At 49.5% G+C, this 23,908-nt stretch overlaps 1 protein-coding gene across 5 annotated transcripts in view; it reads right to left on the bottom strand.

The window, feature by feature from the left end:
* The window catches only part of LOC142864865 (solute carrier family 2, facilitated glucose transporter member 9-like), a 61,123-nt gene that overhangs the window by 21,584 nt on the left and 15,631 nt on the right, over positions 1-23,908 (bottom strand). For 2 of the 5 annotated variants that reach the window (XM_075998334.1, XM_075998335.1), the window contains exon 4: positions 10,527-11,917. The exons of 2 other annotated variants lie outside the window; for them this stretch is intronic. In XM_075998334.1, coding sequence (XP_075854449.1) covers positions 11,534-11,917 — 384 coding nt within the window. In that variant the 3' untranslated portion in view covers positions 10,527-11,533. Of the gene's footprint in view, positions 1-10,526; positions 11,918-23,908 lie in introns of those variants that run through there. One more of the 5 variants, XM_075998337.1, reaches the window with a different exon arrangement.

A 23,908-nucleotide genomic window follows, 5' to 3' on the forward strand; every position in this document is an offset into this window, starting at 1 on the left:
TGGCCACCCTGGGACTACAATGAGGCTAAAGGTAGGGAGCGTCTCCAGGTCTACCGCCAGACTCTGATGGCCGGTCTCCTTATGGCGGCACGAAAGCCGACCAATTTGTCTAAGGTAGGAGATGTTCGTCAGGGGCCGGAGGAGAGCCCAGCAGCATACTTAGAGAGGATCATGGAGGTCTTCCAGCAGTACACCCCCATAGATCCCACTATGGAAGGCAGCAAGCCACTGTTATGATGGCGTTTGTTAATCAGGCAGCCCCAGACATCAGGCGCAAGGTGCAGAGAATAGATAGATTAGGCAAGAAGACTCTGCAGGACCTGTTAGAAGTGGCAAAAAAAAAAAAAAAAGGTCTATAACAATAGAGAAACGCCAAAAGAGAGGTTAGAGAGGATCGGGATAGAAGATAGGAAATTCCAAGCTGGAGAGGTGCGTAAAGCAAACAAAGAAATGGCAAAAATCCTGCTAGCTGCCACGAGAGGGGGGCAGACAGGGTCAGAGGAGAGGAGAAGGCCCCGGCGAGAGAGGCTAGGCAAGGATCAATGTGCTAATTGCAAGGAGCATGGGCACTGGGCCCAAGAATGCCCCAAAAAGAAAGGGGGGGGGCAAAGACTTAGAGGTCTTGAAAAAGTCATGGTTGCAGGACAGGTGACAGATGAATAGGAAAGACGGGGTTCAATCCCCCTCCCCGAACCTAGGGTAACTTTGCAAGTAGAGGGGAACCCAGTCAGCTTCCTCATAAATACAGGAGCTAAACTATATCAGTGGACCACACGGCGGAGATTAAATTTGGGTTCAGGACAAGTGAGTCACGCCTTTATGGTCATCCCTGAGTGCCCCACGCCGCTACTGGGAAGAGACATCCTTACCAAGCTTAAGGCTATCAACAGCCCCGGGTCACTCAGATCCTGACCCTGACACAGGCAAATGAATATAGACTGTACCAGCCCATAAAAAGCAGAGAAAAAGGCATGGAACAATGGCTCTGTAAATTTCCCATGGCGTGGGCCAAGACAGGGGGCACAGGATGGGCAAAACACCGGCCGCCTCTTTACGTTGAGTTGAAACCCGGAGCCGAGCCAGCCCGAGTCAGACAGTACCCCATGTCCCAGGAAGCCAGAGTGGGAATTACGCCCCACATTCAGAGACTCCTGGACAGTGGGATTCTCCGGAAATGCCAGTCGGCCTGGAACACCCCCCTGTTGCCGGTGAAGAAACCGGGGTGTAAGGACTAAAAGGCTCGACCTCTGTATAAAGGGTGTAAGGCGGGGCGAGCATGAGAGTGGACTGTGCAAATGGAAGACTCTTTTCAAGCCCTGAGGGCAGCCATGCTAAAAGCCCCCTAGCACTCCCTGACAAAAGAGTCTCACCTGTTCATAGAGGAGAAGAGGGGAATAGCTAAGGGCGTACTCACACAGGCCCTAGGGCCCTGGAAAAGGCCAGTGGCATACTTGTCAAAAAAAAAAAATTAGATCCGGTGGCGGCGGGGGTGGCCTGCGTGCCTGCAAATAATCGCAGCCACAGCCCTGTTGGTCAAGGACGCTGACAAGCTTACTTTGGGGCAGAGACTGTTAATCACCACGCCACACGCTATAGAAGGAGTTCTAAAGCAGCCTCCGGGGCGATAGATCACAAATGCAAGGCTGACCCATTACCAAGGGCTCCTGCTGGACGCACCCCGAGTTGAGTTCCGAACCCCCACTGTCCTAAACCCCGCAACGCTTCTACCAAACCCCGATTCTGCCGCGCCTGAACACGACTGCCTCGAGATCTTGGCTGAGACCCAGATGGCTCGGCAGGACCTGCAGGACCGCCCCCTTCCGAGCAGCGACCTAACTTGGTTCACAGAAGGGAGCAGTTTCGTCCGCGATGGACACAGGTATGCGGGGGCGGCCATAGTCTATGATCAAGGCAAACTTGTCTGGGCGGCATGCCTTCCACAGGGAACATCTGCCCAAAAGGCAGAATTGATCGCACTGACAGAAGCTCTTACTCGGGCCCGAGGGAAGAGGCTGACAGTATATACTGACAGCCGCTATGCTTTTGGTACTGTGCACATACATGGAGCCCTCTACAGAGAAAGGGGGTTCATCACAGCAGAAGGGAAGGAGATTAAGCACAAGCCCGAAATACTCCACTTGCTAGAAGCTGTCTTGCTGCCAAAGGCAGTGGCGGTAGTCCACATCCCTAGACATCAGGGTGGAGACTCACTGGAGGCTAGGGGCAATCGAAGGGCAGATGCCGAGGCTAAAAGAGCAGCAAAAGGCGCTGCGCCACCCCACATTCTGCATATAAGCCTACCACCCCCAGGCATGGGACAGATACCTCCTCTGCCAGACTACTCCAGCGCAGATGAAGCCTGGGCTACAAAACAGCTAAATGTGCAAAAAGACGAAGAACGCCGCCTGATAGTGCCAGAGACTTTGGGATGTCACCTGTTAACGCACCTACACCAGACCACACATTTAGGAAAAAAAAAAAAATGCTACAACTATTAAACACCGCCCAGCTTAGGTTCATGTCGCAGGGACGAGTGGCGAGCGACAGCGTCCGGGACTGCCAAGCCTGTCAAGTCATGCAGCCGGGGAGGGCCAAAGGGACCCACGCAGGTACGAGGGAAAGGGGGAGGCAGCCAGGGCTATTCTGGGAAGTAGATTTTACAGAAGTAAAGCCTGGAAAATATGGGACCGGTATCTGCTAGTTATGGTGGATGCGTTCTCCGGGTGGGTAGAGGCTTTCCCCACTAAGAAAGAGACTGCTCTAACGGTAGCCAAGAAAATATTAGAAAAAAAAATAGTTCCTAGGTATGGACTGCCAGAAGGAATAGGATCAGATAATGGGCCTGCTTTTGTCAGCCAAGTTAGTCAGGGACTGACCCAGGCTCTGGGGACCAATTGGAAACTGCATTGTGCCTATAACCCCCAGAGCTCAGGGCAGGTGGAGAGAATGAACAGAACAATAAAGGAGACTCTGACTAAATTGGCCCTAGAGACTGGCGGGGACTGGGTGACCCTCCTTCCCTTCGCCCTGTTCCGAGCCCGGAACACCCCCTATCATTTAGGTTTAACCCCCTTTGAAATCATGTGTGGCACTCCTCCGCCCGTGGTCCCCAGGGTGAGCCCCGAGGCTCTCCCAAAACACCCCAAACACGTGTTGCAAGCCGTACAAGCTCTGCAGAGCGTTCACAGCCGAGTGTGGCCGGCCCTCCGCGCCATATACCAGGCCACAGGGCTGGGGGCGGGTAGTGCTGAACATTCTTATCACCCACACCAGTCGGGGGACTGGGTGTGGGTAAAAAGACATAACAGCAAAACCCTCGAGCCTAAATGGAAGGGCCCCTTTCAAGTTATCCTTGTTACTCCCACTGCCCTCAAGGTGGATGGAATATCAACCTGAATACACCACTCCCACGTGAGGTCGGCTAGCAAGAGCGACCAAGAGCAGTGCCAGAGCCAGTGGAAGGCAACGGTGGATCCAGAGAACCCCCTAAAGACCAGGCTGACCCGAGTGACACCGGCATAGATGAACTTAGTGACTCCAGTCCTCTTTGGAGTACTGGTCATACTAGTTGGAGTCGGACTTGGGACTGTAGCACCTGGAGGTTGGACTCCGTCGCAGAGATGCATGCTAGGCTTGTTTTATATCTTTTATGTGGGTGCTTTGGGGTTACTTTGCTTGTGGGCAGGAGTGTGGCAGCTGTGATAAATAGCAATCCCCACCAACCTCATAACCTCACATGAGAGATTGCCAATCAAGAGACTCATAAAGTCTAGAATGTGACTTCGGGGGTAGGCCCCGTAAACGGATGGTGGCCAGACCTTATGTTTAACCTAGAAGAAATAAGCCCCATCAGCGTGAGTGAGCCCCCAGGGGCGCCCGGCCCTCGGCCAAGTGGGATTGTGTCACCACAGGCAGTAGGGCCCAACCAGGTGCTGCACCCACGGCCGGCCACGGTGCACCCCAAACCAGTGATAAAGTTAGGGACAAACTCACTCACCCTAGAAAGCCCCATAAGCACGGTGCCTAAAGTAGAACTTAGAGATCCTCTGTGAAAGATGTTGACAGCTGCATACGAAGCAGTGGGAATGGCCGTCAATTTCAACCTCTCCACAGAAGCCTCCCCTAGGTCATGTCAATGGGACCGTAAAGGCCCTGGTCTCACTTTTCAGTCAGTTCTTGGCAAGGGGACCTGCCTGGGAACAGTGCCACCCAGCCATGCACAGCTCTGTGCCGGGGGTAACAGTAATAAATCAATCAAGAAAAAAAAAAAATGGGTCATTCCCAGGCCAAGTGGATGGTGGATTTGCTCCAAAACCAGTTTAACCCCTTGCCTTAGCCTATCAGTTTTTAATGAATCTAAAAATACTGTGTTATGGTGTTAGTGTTCCCTAAAATAATATACCATACAGTAGAGACCATATACAGCAGCAGGGCAGGCCAAGGGGTCACTAACCTAATTTTCCAGAGAAAAAGAGAACCCCTTGCAGCCATTACCCTGGCCACACTTTTTGGCTTGGGGGTAATAAGAGCAGGGACTGGTATCTCCTCCCTAGCGATGCAACAGAGAGGGTTCAGCACCTTGAGAGCAGCCATTAATAAAGACATTGCAAGAATAGAAGAGTGCTGTTTCTATGCAGACCACACAGGAGTCGTCAGGGAATCTATGGCTAAAGTTAGAGAAGAGCTTGCCTGCCACAAGCGAGAAAACGAGCTGCAGGCAGGTTAGTTTAAATCTTGGTTTAACAGCTCCACTTGGCCAACTACCCTTATCTCAACGCTATTAGGACCATTAGTAATTCTGCTCTTAGTCTTTACATTCGGACCCTGCATATTAAACAAGATAATAACTTTTGTAAAAGAAAGGGTTAATACAGTACAGCTTTTAGTGTTGCAGCCGCAGTATCAAAAGCTCTAGTCAGGTAGCACAGACTTGAAACCTTTAGAAGACCCAAGAGACGAGCAAGAGTGCTCGACCAGCTTCTAAAGAAAGGGGGGAATGTGAGGGGTCGAGACATTGCACACCTGCAAGGCCCACACCCCAGTGAAGCCGGAACTAACATCCGGCTTCTGGAAACTGTTGCTTGCTTGCCATGGAAACCGTTGCTTGCTTGCTTGATTGCGCCAACTTTGCATTGTTCAGACCCCTGTATAGTGGGGCTGCCAGCCAACCAATCATGTTAAAGGTCAATGCATGATCCACGCGTGATCAGCCACTGCATAGCGTATGCACCATAGGGATAAAAGGCACGCTGCAACCCCAGTCGGGGTCCTTGCCTGCAAGAGTGACCACTGCGTTGGTGCTCTGGGGCTTGGACCCTGGCTAGCCAGAAAATAAACCTCCTCTTGTGTAATTACATCCTCGATGTCTCTGCTTTTCTGTCCGGTGGGGCTGTGGAAGGTCGGTCCCTAACAATTACAACTCAAAATGCTGAGTGATGTAACAGAGGGAAACAGGAAGTCCTGTGTGAGCTGAGAAGGTAGGTGTTTGGCTCCGACAGATGTGTGGCAGGGCAGCGGGGACAGGGATAGAGATTGGTTATGGTTTCCAATCCTGTTTTCCCTGCTCGTGCATCCATAACACCCAATGTGTTGTGTCCATAACAAAACAAATCAATGATGCAGGAACAACTTGGACCAAAGAAGCTTCCTGTTTTAGGTGTGCCAATTCTCTGTTGTAAACGCTGGGACGCTGCCTTCCTGGTGTCCTCCGGCTCTGTCACATCCAGGCTCCTCCTGGCCTACCATGAACCCAGGATGGTTTCCTTCTTCCAGAGTTCTTGCCCTTGTCACTGTCCTAAAAAGACTTCCGAGATGGGCAGAATCGGACAGAGTGCCAGGTTTCCTGGCTGGTATCTCTCTACCTGCTCAGATCTCCCCAGCCTGGGATTGTTGGCTGCTAAAGGCTCGGGGTTGGCTCTTTTCGTAAGTGGGTCTCCCTCTCCCAGGGCAGCCTGCAGCTAACGACAGAGTGGTGGTGGGGCTGGCAGCACCCTGGCTTCAAGGGGCTTACTTCTCTGGTGTGCGCCAGAGCCCCCGAGGATCAAGCAAGGTGAAACTTGACTGTTTGGCTTCTTTGCCTGTCTTCTTCCGCTTCCTCACCCAAGAGAGCACTCCCGAAGATCCTGCCTCAACACAACGTGTCCACCCGGCCCCACCTCAGGCTCTGCTCGGGCAGTTGGCCCCTGAGACGATGCCGGCAGCACGGCGCCTGTGCTCTGCTGCGGGCCGAGTTGTGCCCACTAAAATTCACATGTAAAAGCCCCAACTCCCAGTGCGACTGCATTTGTGTATGGGCCCTTCAAGGAAGTAATTAAGGTAAAATGAGGCCATAAGGGTGGAGCCCTAATCCAATACGACTGGTAAGCTTTAAAGAAAAAAGGAGACACCAGGGATGTGCACATGCAAAGGAAAGACCACGGAGCACACAGTGAGCAAGTGGCCATCTGCAAGCCGAGGAGAGAGGCCTCGGGAGGCTCCAACCCTGCCAGCACGTCGATCTTGGACTTCCGACCTCGAGAAAATTAATGTCTGTTGTTTAAGCCACTCGGTCTGTGGTTTTCTGTTATGGCAGCCTGAGCACACTAATGCTTTATTGCCACTTGCCTTACAGACTCCTCCAGCAAACATCTAGAGAGCTAAAGTTATTTTCTACTACTATAAAATAAAGATGCATTTTTAAAGGTTGAAGTAGAAAAAAATGAAGAGAAAAATAGTCCTTATAAGAAACAGCTATTGCCTGGAGTGATGTGCAGGATGCCTGTTGGTGGCGCTTGCCCAACATCCATCCTTCCCCAGGGAGAGTTCTCGAATTTCCATCAAGAAACCTTCCTGCTCACACTCAGTGTGGAGGCTGGGAGTGCTCATGTCTCCACCCCACTACGGCTTCAGGAACGGGCAGGCAAAGTAGACCTGGTCAGTCGACATTGCAGTCATCGGCAGCTCTCAAAGCACGTAGGACATTCTTCCTTTGAAGCACGTACTCCAGGGCATTAGAATGCTATTTTATCGGATTTCTTAACCTCAGCACTGTCACCATTCGGGGCTGGAAAACTCTTTGTTATGGGGCTATCCTGTTCATTGTGAGGTGCCCAGCAGCACCCCTGCCTCTCCTGAGTGCTGCAAGCACCCTCAGCTGTGACAAGCAGAAGTGTCTCCTGACTCTGAAATGTTCCCTGCCAGGGCAACAATGCTCTACCAGTTGCGAAGCCCCAAAGGCATGAAACCTCCCTGGGGCAAGGAGATTCATATTGGGACTTTACTACAACTACTGGGAGGATAATTTTCACCCAGCTGGGCCTCTTGACACTACCCGGAAGACAGCGCCTGGCAACAAAGGCAGAGCTGAGAGATGGAAGAAAGAGACAGATTTGGAATTTTTTTATGATAGCATCTGAGCTACTGGATTCAGCCAGATTATATCTTAGTTATGTGAGCCAGTTAATTCCTTTTTAGGCTTAAGCCACTTTGATTTGGCTTCCTGTGGCAGGCATTCAAAAGCCTCTCAAGTGACGGAAGACATCCTGTGATTGGATCCCATTCAAACCCCACAGCTGCTCTCTCAGGTGGCTTTGCTTATCTGCACTTTACAGATTTGAAAATTAAGACGCATGCCACTGCCCTTTCTTGTATCTCCACCCTCCATCCGCAGCACTTCCGGAGCCCAGTGACTTGGTCAGGAGCTGCTCAGGGGCTGCCTGCCCTGCCCAAGCATCGCCGCGAGGCAGCAGGTGTGGCAGCTCTTGTTCACCGAAGCCCCCGGCCGAGAACAGGGCCTCACTCCTGGTAGATGCGCAGAAATGTTTGCTGCGCGGATCAACGCGTTCACACGGCTAGTCCAAGAGTCTGACCCAGGATCTGATTTCTAAGCCTCTCTGAGTTTCCCTTTGTTTTCTTACATATTTTCTCTACTTTGCTCCAGTGGGAAGAACCAGATCCAAGAATATATGTTAGAGGATCCTTTCTGTGCAATTTAAAGAACATATTCACAATCGGCTCTGTCAAGTGTTAAAATGACCCATTTCAGGGAGAGCTAATTATGATGGTGACAATGACGATGATGACACTACTGAACAAAAGTTGGACACTGACTCTGTCAATTGCTGGGATGAACATTTCATAACCACCACCTCGTTTAATCTGCACAGTGATCCTCTGACACTGAATTACTTTATCTTCATGTCACCATGAACTAAATGAAGTTCAGAGAGTTTAAGCAGCTCATACACAGCTCCATAAGCTGTGAGCATCTGCACCCAGACTCGGAGCTGGCCCTGTAGCGAGCATCTGTGCACCAACATAGTCACTGTCTTGTCTCATGAGGGAAGGAGGGTTCTGCCACTGTGACCATGCAAGCAGAGGGTAGGTGATACCAAACAGGGAGCTGGGATTCAACCAGAATGCTTATGGCCAGGGATTCTCCCAGCCAGGGATTCCAAGAGGTGAGGACTCTGCCTCCCTGAGGCCAGATAATGTGATGTGGTTCGTCTTCAGGGATATTCCTGGCCCCTGTGTTCCCCGTCCTCATTTTTCTTGCAAATCACAGATGAGTCAGACACCCGCTAGCTAGGGACAATCCTACTGCTGGGTGTATGTCCTGAACTCGGAGGACCACACTTCCACCCGAACACTCTCCCAGCCACACCTTTAAGTGCCTCCCACTGGCCCACCCAGGCTGCCACCGACGCTCCCTCCCTCAGCCGCTTACACTGCGCCAGCTTCCTCTTCCTCCCTGACAGTCCCCACGGAGAGGAATAATTAGGCATCAGAAGGAGCTTCCAGTGGCATCACCTAATAGAAAGAGTGGTGGCCTGTGATCAGACAGGCCCACATCCGAATTTCAGTTCAACTTCATTCTTTGTAAACTTGCGCAAAGATGCTCAGCCTCTCAGGGTCTCAGACTCATCGTTTGCACGGTAGGGACAATAATACAAGCAGAGTTTTCTTATAAGAAGTAAATGACATATCATACATCAAGCACTCACTGGTCTATAGCTGGTGGCGAATAAATGGAAGCTTTCTATTTCAGTTTTTGCTCCTTTTCCTCCCAACAGAGCTACCGTTCAAGCTGAAACTTCAGTACAATTCAACTTCTACACCCATAATGATGAAAAAAGGAACTGGGCGCTGCTTGGAGAGTGACAACCAGCATCCTTGGATCGGCTCACTGTCTGCATCCTCACGTCTCTGGCTCCACTGGGTTGATGTGACGACTCCTCCATCACTTAGAGATTTAACATGTTTTCAAAGACATTTTCTCTTTTGCTTTCCTTTTGCTTTTTTTGCTGCCCTCGTGGTGAGGACAGTAAAGCTACTTTCCCTGGCTTTATTTCACATGTGAGAAACACGCTGGCTGAGAGGGGAGGTGGCAAAGTCCCACATCACATGCCTGGCACATGGGGCAGTCAGGACATGCTGAGCTCTTGCACCCCAGCCCCGACTCCACTGTTCCTTTCACTGTCCCATCTGCTTGGGTTAAGAGCCTCCCTAAGGAACAGCCTTGGGGTTTACGTGCCATGGCCGGGTATGAGACAAGTGGACATCACAGGCCACAGCCTCTGGGGCAGAGGGTATGTGACTTCGTGTAACTGAGATAGGCAAGAGGACTGTGGACAGGTGTTGGAGACTAAGACCCTCCACATCCCAACGACTTGTCCTACACATGGGCCTCGCCCCAGAAAATAGCCTAAGACGAAAATAGCACCCAGCCCTCCAGCTATAGTTCCGAGAAGAATGCATTCCATGACGTGCTTGCTCCAGGGCATGCTACCTGCAATTGTTCCCCACCCCCTGCCAGGTTGAGGTTGAGTGATCAATCACAAACAACTTCCGATGCCAATAAGACGCTGATTGGGGCTGATTGGTCCACACCCAAGCCTCATCATCCCCCCACTCTATTTTTCTGTTTCTACTTCCTTGTTTCTGTATATAAAACCTACTAAGAATCCAAGTAAAGTAGACCTTGACAACCCTTTGCCTGGTCTCGTTCCTTTCTCTTGCCCATCTCTTTCAGGCAAGGTCCCCCTTGACCCCGCGAGTAACAGAAGGTCCCGAGGGCCGGGACAGACAGGGTGTGGCTTGGGCCAGCGGATTAGTGACCATACCTCAGGGACCCGGCCAGTGGTGCCAATCTGAGTGCCAGCCAGTCACTTACCTGCTTTCAAACAGTTGTGGACTTCACAGCACCATTTCTAGCAGGGCCCTAATTAAGATCTCTTGGCACAGTGGAAAGATCAGGGCTCTGAGCCCACTGCACATTGGTCCCAGCCTGAGCTCAACCACCACATGTGCCAACTAATCTTGTGCAGATCCCCTAATCCCTCTGACCTCCCATCTCCCATCTCCAGACCCCACAGAGGAGAGAAATTAAACAAGAGAGTGTGTGAGTGCCTGGAACACTGGAGAACTTCAGAACATGGCATCTCTCACCATTTCATCCAAGAGTTGTACTTCCCTGGTACTGAGTTCCCATTAGTTACTACTCTGTAAGTGGCCTCGGACACAAGGAAGATGTCAGCATCTCCCCCAGCTTACTGGAAGACCACAGACCTTTATGAGCACCACATGGATGTTTTCAGGATGGTGTCCTGTCCTAACCTGTTCTGAATCATCAGTTCTTTCTACATGTTGGACTGCCAGGCAGAGTGTAAAGGAATGGGTAGGACCCTTCTTTCTTAGCAGAGGTTCTGTAGCCACAAGGTCAGGGGAGATTTTCTGGGGTCTGATGAATCTCCTGTTCATTTCAGGTCCATATAATATGGAGCTTTGCTGAGCATCTACTGTATATTAATGTCAAGGTGATGATCAGGATGGTGTTAAATAAGGTGGTAAAATGACAACAGCTTCTATTTATTGAGCTACTGCTAATGGCCACACTCCCTCCATTTATTTTCTGACCTTTGTAATAGTCCTTGCAGGTAAGAACTCTCACCCCCATCTTACATATGAGGAAACTGAGGTTCAAATAAATTAAATGACTTGGCCAAGGCCACACAGCCAGTATGTGGAAGACACAGGATTCAAGTTCAGACATGAATGCCCCAGAGACTCTACTATTTCCACAAACACCTCAACAGCTTCCAGGAGGTTCTTGTTATGAGCAAGGATACAGAGAAAACATAGTTGGGGGAATGTGTTATATGTCACTCTGCTCTGAGAGAGGGCTTCCTATCACAAGTCCGCAAGGAATGAGGCTCACAGGTGGAATGGGGCTGAATGCAGAGGGCCAGTGGGGAATTTTGACATAGAATTTTTGATACTCACTGCAGCCTTATTTGTAATGTAAAATATTTGAAATAACCTAAATGTCTACAATCTGGGAGTAGATACACAAATGTTCAAATAGCTGTACAAAGGAAGACTGTCTAAATCGCTCATTTTCTTTAAAAGCAGGTCTGTATGTGCTTAGGTGGAACAATCTCGGTGCTGTGTTCTCCAGCTGCCCCGGAGCCCAGATCCACCCCTGCTCATTCTGTGCCCCAGGAGCTGGTCTTCCTGGTGTTCCTTCCCTGCTCCTCCCCTGGGCACCAGGGTTCTGTCACAGCCCAAGTCCCTCCATATGCCAGCTCCTCTCCAACCCGCTGTGGCCTCGGTTCTCCCAGGGCTCTGCTACCCTGCTTCCTCCCCACGCCCGTCGGGCATGGGATCTCTCCAGCTGAACTATGCAGTGGAATTCTGTTGACTGCCAGGACCCTGACTGTGGCACAGATACATTAGGAACATTATGGGGGGACATCTGGTTAGAGACAACCCCTACTGACCGCCCAAGAACCTTTCCAATCATCTTCGCCATTAATGTCCCCACAAGTCCACCGATGGCAAATATGGACACAGTCACAGACCACAGCAGAGTCAGGGTGTCCGGGTCTATTGGATGTCCATGCTTTCTTTCCCATGACTCATTGTAAAAGGCCTTGATGTACTGAAAATAAAAACAAACCATGTTATTTCCTTCTGGTGCAGCTGCTGCTTGGAGTAAGCCGGCATATAAAACATGGCGGCTTTTGCACAGCATGTTCATGCCCAGCCCTTGGCTAACTTCTGTTTGAGCTTTATCTCATTGGTCTCTTCTAACAGATTTTGGAAATGGTACCTATTTTTACTTCATTTTGCAAATAGGGAAACTGGGGTTCAGGGAGACAAAACGACTTGCTCAGTAACTCGCAAAGCCTGGAGTTGAACTCAGATCTGACCTCAAGCTTAGGACAGCCATTGTACCTGGGTTTCTCCAACATTAATGTACCACCTTGGAAGTATGTTAAAGGCACACACACAACAGAAGAGGTGCCTTGGGGGTAAACAGAGATACAGGACACAAAAACACTAACCAAAAAGAAATCATTCAGATCTCATCAAAATTAAAGCCTTATGCTCTTCAAAGGACACCATCAAAACATGAAAAAACAAGTCATAGACTGACATGACATATTTGCAACACATACAACTATAATCTACAATATACAAAGAACTCTGGACTCTAATACAGAAATAAAAAGGCAAACAATACAATCAAAAATGAACAAAAGGCTAAAGAAAATACAGATGACCAGTAAGGTAATGACAGAAGGCTCGACATCATTAGTCAATAGGGAAATGTGAATGAAGACCACAGTGAGATGCCACTTCACAGCCAGCAGATCCCCATGGCTGTCAATTCTGATTCCCGAGTTCGGACGGGGACTAGGTGGCTCTGATGTACACCAAAAACTGAGGTCCTCACACTAAGCTCCCAAGAGTGTTCAATCCCAAGATAAGCACAGCTGCAATTTCTACCCAACATATGTCCACAAACTCAGCTCCAGTAGATAGCATTGCAGAGATAGCTTAGGATCAGGTCATGCAGACCTGGGCTTGAAACTTAGCACAGTGACTCACTAATGACTTAAATCAGCTGGATCGTGACTTCCTCACTGCAAAATGGAAGTGATGACACCAACCTCTCTGGGCTGCTGTGAGGGTCAAATGAGAGCTTGGAGCAGTATCCAGTACTTGAGTGGAGCTCACACAGGGTCCCCGGGTAGGTATAGATGTAAAGTTCTGGCAAGACTAAGTAGCGGCGAACCATGTGTGCTCTCTGCTGGAGTGTGTTTAACCTTGTACAGACATCTTGCAAAACAGTTTGGCATCATCTAATCAATTTGAAGATGCTCATAAGCTGCATTCCAGCAAATTTACTTCTAAAGCCAGGCGAGGTGGTGGTGCCTGTGGTCCCAGCTGCTAGGGAGGCTGAGGTGGGAGAATTGTCTGGGCATGGGAGTTTGAAGCTACAGTGAGCTGTGATCGCACCACTGCACTCCAGCCTGGGTGACAGAGAAAGACTCTGTCCCTAAAAAATCATAAGAAAAGCAAAACAAAACAAAACCAAAAAAACTCCCTGAAAAACTCCTTCCATGAGCCCAGAATATATCTCCTCAAATGCCCATGGTAGTGTTGCTCATAATAACCCCAAAAGGGAAATAATCCAGATGCCCACAGACAGCAGAATGGATAAACAAATAATGCAATTATCATAACAGGAAACACTACAGCCACAGCCTGAATGAACTGCAGCCACATGCATACACACAGAGCAAAACCTCACGAAAATAGTATCGATCAAAGGAAGCCAGAAACAAAAAAATATACATAGGATGATTCCATGTATAAAATCTAAAATTATGCAAAATTAAAAGTTTTTGGGAGAATTATATATAGATGGTCAAACTACAAAGAAAACCAAAGAAATAATTATTTCAGATGTCAGGTCATTGGCCACCTCAGGGGATGGCAGAGGAAATGATTGGGGAGGGGTACTTGGCAGGACCTTCTGTGCTCAACTGGGATGGCAGTTACACGGGTGCTAGATTTATCATTCTTTAAACCGTGCATGCGTGCCACATGCGGTGTGTGTGAGTGTATTTTATATAGCCTTTCCTAAGTATTGCACATTCTGCCATTTGAAAGTTAAAAGGGAAATGGCGGGAAAGGGTTCCCGGCAGGAGCCTCCCATGCCAGACAGCTTGGCAGAAGAAAGCCTGGGGTGTCTGCAGAATAGAAAGGAGGCCTGCGCAGTGCCATGGGACAGAAAGGGAAGGAGCAGACTGGATGAAGTGGGGGGGCAGGAAGGACAGACAGGTCATGGTAATGTGCACGGCTTTTACTTGGATTTTACTCTAGATGGAGTGAAAAACTATTGGAGGGTTTTGAGCAAGAGGAGAACATGGTGTCGTTTGTATTTTCAAAAGTTCTCTCTGCTCAGACTTGTGGGGGGAGGGGGGGAAATGGGCATTTATTGAAACCTTAAAATCTGTACCCCCATAATATGCCGAAATAAAAAAAAATAAAAATAAAAATAAAAAGTTCTCTCTGGCTGCAGGGTGATAAGTGGATTAGGGCAGAGCTAGATGGGAAGCTGGGCATGCAGTTGGGGGCACTGAGCAAGTCACTTAGTCTCTCTGAGCCTCAGTTTCCCTACCTGCAAAATGAGGTGAAAACAGGAACCAGTGCAAAAACTTGTTGGAAGAGTTCAATGAAAAAAAGCTCAAACAGAACTTAGCAATGTGCCGAGTGTGGTGACTTGGGCCAAGCAGTGGACATAAAGGGCAGTGGATAGATTTTAGATATATTTTGAGAGCATAGGCAGGACTTACTGGGTGCCTGTCTCCAGGTTTGGCGAGGGAGGGTGTTGGAGAAAATGAGAGAAGAGCACATAAGACTCCCAGGTTTCAGACATAAGCAAACAGGACGATGGCAGGAAACACGGAGAGGAGGGTGGCACCCTCTCCCTGCAAGGAGCTCATCATCTTCCTATTTTCTCTCCTGGCTCCACAGCTACCTTGCTCACAGCATGGAGTGAGGCCAGGAAATATTGCCAACATCTGGAGCCATCCTACTGATGATGAAGCTCCCACGCCTCGATGCACAAGATGCTCTGATCCGCGTCCTCCACTGACTCATTCAACAAACACACACTGAGCACTGGCCCTCAGCCAGACACAGGGACAAACTGAACATGGTCCTGGATCTCAAAGATCTTTCAGTCCACTGGAGCTGATGACCTATGGCATCATTTCAGGATGCTCTTGGCTGCAAGGAACAGAAAACCCCAACTAAAAATAGCTAAGCGACTAGGACACTTATAGAAACACAAATTCGCAGGAGTGGTGAGCTTCCAGGCCCCTTGATCTGTGGTGCAGACACACGCTCGAGACCCAGGTGCTCCCTGCTGCATCACTCTGCCTTCCACAGTTCTGACCCCACCCTGAGATTGCAGCCACTCCTGACCACAGGCAGCTCCGAGCAGCGGTTTTGGCCACGGGCTTTCCCATTCCTGCGTGGCTGCAGACAGTGATCCTGGCCCCTTGTGGCTCTCTTGGTGCTGAGAAAAACTTTCCCAGAAACTTCTAGCAAACTCTCTTTCTGTACTATTGGCCATGGTTGGGGCACAGGTGCCTTATTGGACCAATTGTTGGAGAGCGGGATGGGAGCCATTAGCCTGCACCTCTGCCTTGAGACCCTTTTCTTTATCCACCCCTCCCCACCTTAGTGAGTGGCACCCACCATCCTCCGGGTGCTCAGCCAAACAGCGTGGATTGACCCTTAACTCCCGCCTGGGGTCCAAGCTCCTCCGCTAAACCACCCTCACTCACCCCTGTCTGTTATGGGTTGAATTGTGTCCATTACCCCCACTGTCCCCCAAATTCACATATTGAAGTCCTAACCCCAGAATGTGACCTTATTTGAAATAGGGTCATTGCAGGTGTAGTTAATTAAGATGTGGCCATACTGGCGTAGGGTGGGAGTAAGACTGGCATCCTTACAAAAAGAGGAAATTTGGACACAGAGACAGATGGCTACAGATTGAACCCCCCCCCAAATTGCTATCTTGAAGTCCTAATCCTCAGGACCTCAGAATGGGACTTTATTTGGAGAAAGAATCTTTACGGAGGCAACAACATTGAAGTGAGGTCATTTGAGTGGGTCATCCCTGACCCAATGTGACTGGTGTCTGATAAAAAAGGGGAAATTTGGAGACAGGCCCAGAAGAGGCGTGATGTGAAGACACAGGATGGCTTCTGTACGCCAGAGAGAGAGGCCTAGAGCAGAGCCTTCCCTCACAGCCCTCAGAAGGAGCCAACACTGCTGATGTCGATCTCGGACATCCAGCCTCCAGAACTGTGAGGCAGCAAACTGTTGTTTAAGCCACTCAGTCCGTGGTGCTTTGTCACGGCGGCCCAGCAAACTCACGCACTGCCCTCCCTCCAAAAGGCTTCTCACTTGGGGGTACAGCTCAGGGGCAGAGCACTTGACTGCAACCAAAAGGCTTCTCACCACTTCCACCGCTCAACCAGTCCAAACCGCCAACCCCTCTCACCCGGGCCCCCGTAACACTGACTCGCGGGCCCTCGCAGGTGCTGTGAGCTGCCTTCTGAATGGGCACCGTGCGCTCTGTCAGTGGCTGACATTTAGCTAACACTGAGCACTTAGTCAATGCCATGTCTTTATGTACTCCAGTGGGCATCTGTCACCCTTTGTGGCCACCCAATATCACAAGGCCCCTCCCCCTGGGGGCTTTCCTGGCTCATGCTCCTTCGTGGGAAACAGAGGACAGGTATCACCACAGAGGTTGAAAATGCCCAGCGCGTGCTCTCCCAGCATTCCCTGCAGCACGTGGCAAAGGCTCAGCCAGTCAGACGCCGGGACTTGACCACGGTGCTGGTGGGGCTGAGCGCGGGCTGAGGAGGATTCTGCAGCTGCAGAGGACACTCCAGCAGGGCCGGGTCTGGGGCCGCAGCAGCAACAGGGAAGCCATGGCATCCTGTGCCCACAGTGCAGCCGGTGGCCACGGTGGCCACAGGGGAGCCCACGGGACCAGGGCGTGCGATCTGGGTGTGCGCCTAGCCGCAAAGCTGCCCAGCCAGCACTTCAGCCCTCCCACCAGCGCTGCAAGTGACTCACTATTTCTTCAACAACTTTTTTATCTTTAAGCAGATAAAATTGTTTTTGTTCCTTTCAGCTACAGAAACTCTGCCAAAATACATAAATGGTTTCATTTTATCCTCACGGCAAGCCTAGTGGCGGAAGCCTTCGTTTACAAACGAGGTACTGAGAGTTACATGATGTGCCCACAGTCACGGGGAGGAGGGGCACTTCAGGCCCAAAGGCAACCACTCCACCACGTGGACTCCTAAATCCACGATTAAGGTGTGAAAGTTAAGTGGCTAAATCCAATGGTGCATTCATTGATTTAAAGGTAATTATAAATTAAGTGTTTGTTGTGGCCTAGACACTCTGTCAGACGCTGGCGAGCACCCCAGTGACAACCTCCAGGGAGCACAGAGTCTAGCAGGAGAAACAGTGAAAACTGCTGAGCCACATGGATGGAGGGGCCACAAGAAAGGGGGCGCGGTGTTACAAGATGCCCCAAGGGCTCCGGCAAGGAGTAAGGGTAAAGACCTCAGAGAATTAATGCGAGGAAACTAAAGGGTTGTTGTTTGGGAGGAAATTTTCTTTTCCTTTCTGTTGCACTGCACTCAGGACCCTAGTGGGAACAGAGGAGCTTTCAGCTCCCTCACTGGAGCCTCCCTGGAGCCCAGCTGCCTGAGGTCGAGTCCTGACTCACTTCTAACGGCAGCCGGGCTGGCAGCCTCCGTCACTCACTCTGTGGGCAGACACTGCCAGCACCCAGTAGCAGCGTCTCTTGCACTCCCAGCGTTTCTTCCTCCTCCGTGAGAGCCCAGCACCCCAGGTCTGGCTGCTCCACCCACATCCCCCAGGCATGGGCCCTTCCAGCTTGTGTTAGATGCCACTCCTTGGAGTCTGCTCTGTTCCTGGGCTCCCCGGTCCTGGGGCCGTCTTGCTCACCCCTCTCTACACACATTGCAAAGGGAAGAGAGAATGCACAGTGATTGCTGGATGCCAAGTTGACGTCTCCTTTCATTCCACAGCTCTCTCTCGAGGGCTTGGCACCTCGAGAGAGAGCTGTGCTCTGCAGAGGCGCCTACGTGCGGCGGCCTGCACCCGCTCCAGGCTTTCCGCCCCAGGAGGGCCTCCCAGGGTGAGCCTCGGCCCTCGCCTGCTCCGGTGCTCACAGTCCGGGCAGCCTGGATCATGCTCCTTTCCTGCCCTCTGCAAGCCTGCTCAGGCTGGCCCTGGCTCCTCCTTCCAGCCTCTGCTCTCTTGGATTCCATGTCTCGGTGCCTCGTCCCCACGGTGGGGACGTCGAGCACCACGTCCCCACGGTGGAGCTTCGGAAGGTCCCCTGTGGCTCTATGCCTCAGATTCCTCATCAGCCCCAAAGAGAAGTAAAAAATAGCGCCCCTCTCATAGGGTTAAGGAGGGGAGGAAATGCGTTCACACATGTTCCATTCTTAAAATTGTACAAGGCATGTTGTAAGCATGATGTGTGGGTTGCTTGGGAGTCTCTGCAGAAGTCCCCTACTTTGACTCTAGGAAATGGCGGGCAGGAGCCTCTACAGAACGCTGGAGAAGGCTGGAAGACTGGCTGCACGTTCTCACAAGTTCCCCGAAAGCTGTTTTCAAAGCAATGCTTTTAGCAATTAAATGTTTGTCTTCCACATGTGAACTCAGCGGTGGCCTAGGTGAGCTGGAGCCAGGTGATGAGAGTTGCTCAGTGAATTCATTGCACAAACATTCACTGAGCTTGAGACGTGTGAACCTAACATGTGAACACATGACTTGTGCATGATACAGAACAGGTGCCTAGATAAGAGCTTGTGTTTTGAGTTTCTGCTGTGTGTCAATAACCATACAGTAACAGAAATAGCCAACCCACACATCATATTTACAACGTGCCATGTTGCTGCGGCTGGGGTCCTCCTGTCCCATCTTCTGGACGCCCAGTCACCCGACAGCGGGAACAGCGATGCTGGCGGCAGGGGCCTCGGGAGCCTATGCCATGCGGAAGCCTGCGCCCCGTCTGGGGGGCAGCATCCAAGCAGTGACTCACTTCTAACGGCAGCCGGGCTGGCAGCCTCCGTCACTCACTCTGTGGGCAGACACTGCCAGCACCCAGTAGCAGCGTCTCTTGCACTCCCAGCGTTTCTTCCTCCTCCGTGAGAGCCCAGCACCCCAGGTCTGGCTGCTCCACCCACATCCCCCAGGCATGGGCCCTTCCAGCTTGTGTTAGATGCCACTCCTTGGAGTCTGCTCTGTTCCTGGGCTCCCCGGTCCTGGGGCCGTCTTGCTTCCCCCTCTCTACACCCATTGCAAAGGGAAGAGAGAATGCACAGTGATTGCTGGATGCCAAGTTGACGTCTCCTTTCATTCCACAGCTCTCTCTCGAGGGCTTGGCACCTCGAGAGAGAGCTGTGCTCTGCAGAGGCGCCTACGTGCGGCGGCCTGCACCCGCTCCAGGCTTTCCGCCCCAGGAGGGCCTCCCAGGGTGAGCCTCGGCCCTCGCCTGCTCCGGTGCTCACAGTCCGGGCAGCCTGGATCATGCTCCTTTCCTGCCCTCTGCAAGCCTGCTCAGGCTGGCCCTGGCTCCTCCTTCCAGCCTCTGCTCTCTTGGATTCCATGTCTCGGTGCCTCGTTCCCGCTCCCACAGAAGCCCCTGCTCTCTCATGCTACAAGTAGAATAAAGTCCTTCCACAGCTCTGTGTTCATGGCTCCATGCAGCCTGTCTCACTATGTGGTAGTTATTTCTTGGGCATATGTCACTGTTGCTGGTCTGGGGCACCTCAAGGACACAAATGTGTGTCCTGTCATCATTCTACCCCAGCACCTGACCACAGGCCAGGAGCAAGGTCAACGCAAGGACTGACTGACATCTACCACTCTATTCCTGCAAAGCAACATGAGTAAAGCATAAAACATCAGGGTCTTTAGGGACAGCAGAGAGGGGCTTACACGACCCCATGGGGAGGGCAGGAGTCTGGGGCGCTGGTCTGGCTGGTAACAGAGCTGTCTCGTTTCTCTGCTGGATCATGTTCTTCACGTGTATTTCTCCTTCCAAAGAGAGCCCCAGGGAGGGAGAAGCTAAGGCCAGGATTCAGGCAATGGTGGGTTCCTGGTTCTAACACCATCTCAACATCATCTGAACTTGTCTTTGAGCCCCTCGAGTGATGTGGTAAAACCCAGCACAGCCCTCGAGCGCTGGCGTGGCTGGTACCAGCCCTGCCCTGGTTGGTTCTTTGCCTTGGTTGACCACGCAAAGCTCCCCCACTGCTGACTTGGGGGTCTGGCATTGGTGGTCAGTGGGGACTGGCGCATGGATCTTCAGTTCAGACAGACCTGGGTTTGAGTTCCAGCGATGCTACCTCTTGGCTGTGTGATCTTGGGCAAGATGTTTAAACTCTGAGACTCTGTTTCCTCATCCACGAAATAGAGATGACATCAATAACTAACTACTACAGACTGAATTGTATTCGTGCACTGAAGCCCTAATCCCCAATGTGATGGTATTTGGAGATGGGGCCTTTGGGAGTAACTAGGGTTAGAGGCAGTGAGGGGGTGTCCACATGGTGGGATTAGTGTCCTCATAAACGACACCAGAGATCTGGTGAGCTCTCTCATACGGTCTCTCTCTGCTGCGTGGACACAGTGGTAAGGAGGCCATTGGCGAGCCAGAAAGAGGGTCCTTGCCAGATACGGAATCCACTGGCACTGTGATTTTGTTTCTTTTTATTTTTTTTTTATTTTTTTTTATTTTTTTTTTTTTGAGACAGAGTCTCACTTTTGTTGCCCAGGCTAGAGTGAGTGCCATGGCGTCAGCCTAGCTCACAGCAACCTCAAACTCCTGGGCTCAAACGATCCTCCTGCCTCAGCCTCCCAAGTAGCTGGGACTACAGGCATGTGCCACCATGCCCGGCTAGTTTTTTGTATATATATTTTTAGTTGGTCAATTAATTTCTTTCTATTTTTAGTAGAGACGGGGTCTGGCTCAGGATGGTTTCGAACTCCCAACCTCGAGCAATCCGCCCGCCTCGGCCTCCCAGAGTGCTAGGATTACAGGCGTGAGCCACCGTGCCCGGCCGGCACTGTGATTTTGGACTTCAGCCTCCAGAAATGTGGGAGAATAAATGCCTGTTGTGGAAGCCACCAGTGTGTGGCATTCTGTAACAGCAGCCAGAGCTAGGAGGACCCTGACTTCTCAGTATTTCTATGAGAATGGAACGTGTCTGGCACACAGGGCTTTATGGCAGAGTTGGCTGGCCAGCCGTCACAGTAGAGAGCAGATGCCAGAAAGCAGGGCTACCGACTGGGGCTGACGCTTCCCGGCCTGCAGATCTGGGCAGGTGTGCCCAGTGCTGCCCCCAAGGCCTGTTCTCGGTTCCTCTGAAAAACACATAACAAGCCATGGCCCCTGCAGCTCGAGCGCACCAGGCTGAAAACGCCTCCGGTTGTTGTAATGACTGAACACTTGCTGGGCACACTGGCCCCAAAAGTAGAGCCACGACACCCCAAACAAGAAGTCCCATGGGGTAAAACTGGCTGACACCAAAGGGGATGATTAAAAATGACCAAAAATATGCCTGATGCCTGGGATCTTTTTGACTTTTGGTTATAGGCATTTATGCAGATAAACTTTCCTGAGAGGAAAGAAAGATCACAAATAGACAATCTAACCAAACAACTCAAAGAGCTGGAAAAAGAAGAACAGACCAACCCCAAACCCAGCAGAAGAAGTGAAATCAACAAGATCAAATCAGAACTAAACGAAATTGAAAACAGGGAAGCTATTCAGGAGACTAATAAAACAAAAAGTTGGTTCTTTGAAAAAATAAACAAAATTGACACGCCATTGGCTAAGTTAACAAAAAGCAGAAAAGAGAAATCTCTAATAAGCTCCATCAGGAACAAAATAGGAGATATCACAACTGATCCCAAAGAGATACAAGATATAATTTATGAATACTACAAAAATCTTTATGCACACAAACTGGAAAATGTGGAGGAAATGGACAAATTTCTAGAAACACACAGCCTCCCTAGGCTCAACCAGGAAGAAATAGATTCCCTGAACAGAACAATCTCAAGAGCTGAAATAGAAACAGCAATTAAAAGTCTCCCTAAAAAGAAAAGTACCGGTCCAGATGGTTTCACACCCGAATTTTACCATACTTACAAAGAAGAACTAGTACCTATCTTGCAAAAACTATTCCACAACATCGAGAAGAATGGAAAGCTCCCCAACACCTTTTATGAAGCAAATATTACTCTGATACCAAAACCAGAAAAGGATGCAACAAACAAAGAAAACTACAGACCAATATCCCTAATGAATATAGATGCAAAAATTTTCAACAAAATCTTAGCTAACCGAATCCAGAGGCTTATCACAAAAATAATCCATCACGACCAAGTGGGCTTCATCCCAGGGATGCAGGGATGGTTCAACATACGTAAATCTATAAATGCAATTCACCACATAAACTGAAGCAAAAACAAAGAACACATGATTCTTTCAATAGATGCAGAAAAAGCTTTCGACAAAATTCAACACCCTTTCATGATACGAACACTTAAGAAAATAGGCATAGAAGGGACATACCTAAAAATGATACAAGCCATATATGACAGACCCTTAGCCAACATCATACTGAATGGGGAAAAACTGAAATCATTCCCACTTAAAACTGGAACCAGACAAGGCTCCCCACTATCTCCACTTCTGTTCAACATAGTGCTGGAAGTCCTGGCTACAGCAATCAGACAGGAAAATGGAATTAAAGGTATCCAAATAGGGGTAGAAGAGATCAAAATTTCACTGTTTGCTGATGATATGATATTATATCTAGAAAACCCCAAAGATTCAAACAAGAAACTTCTGGAACTGATGAATGAATTTAGTAAAGTCTCAGGATACAAAATCAATACATAGAAATCAGAAGCATTCATATACACCAACAACAATCAAATTGAGAACTAAATTAAAGACTCAATTCCCTTCACAATAGCAACAAAGATATTAAAGTACCGAGGAATATACTTAACCAAGGAAGTAAAAGACCTCTACAGGGAGAACTATGAAACACTGAGGAAGGAAATAGCAGAGGATGTAAACAGATGGAAATCCATTCCATGCTCATGGATCGGCAGACTCAACATCATTAAAATGTCTATACTACCCAAACTGATCTACAGATTCAATGCAATACCTATTAAAATCCCATCAGCATTCTTCACAGATATAGAAAAATTAATTTTACACTTCGTATGGAACCAAAGAAGACCCCGAATATCAAAAGCAATTCTAGGCAACAAAAACAAAATGGGAGGCATTAATATGCCAGATATCAAACTATACTACAAAGCTGTAGTAATTAAATCAATCTGGTATTGGCACAAACATAGGAATATTGACCAGTGGAACAGATGTGAGAATCCTGATATAAAACCATCCTCATATAGCCATCTAATCTTTGACAAAGCAGACAAAAACATACACTGGGGAAAAGAATCCCTTTTCAATAAATGGTGCTGGGAAAACTGTATAGCCACTTGTAGAAGGCTAAAGCAGGACCCACACCTTTCACCTCTCACAAAAATCAACTCATGCTGGATAACAGACTTAAACCTAAGGTATGAAACTATTCTAGAGGAATTCTAGAGGAAATTCTAGAATTCTAGAGGAAAAAGTTGGAAACACTCTCCTAGACATCAGCCTAGGCAAAGATTTTATGAAGAAGTCCCCAAAGGCAATCACAGCAGCAACAAAAATAAATAAACGGGACATGATCAAACTACAAAGCTTCTGCACAGCCAAAGAAATAGTCATGAAAGTAAACAGACAACCTACAGAATGGGAGAAAATTTTTGTATCCTACGCATCTGATAAGGGGCGTATCCGATAAGGATAACTAGAATATACTTAGAACTCAAGAAAATCAGCAAGAAAAAATCAAATAACCCTATTAAAAAGTGGGCAAAGGACTTGAACAGAAACTTTTCTAAAGAAGACAGAAGAATGGCC

Source organism: Microcebus murinus, chromosome 27, assembly GCF_040939455.1.
Source record: "Microcebus murinus isolate Inina chromosome 27, M.murinus_Inina_mat1.0, whole genome shotgun sequence".
NCBI lineage: Eukaryota > Metazoa > Chordata > Mammalia > Primates > Cheirogaleidae > Microcebus > Microcebus murinus.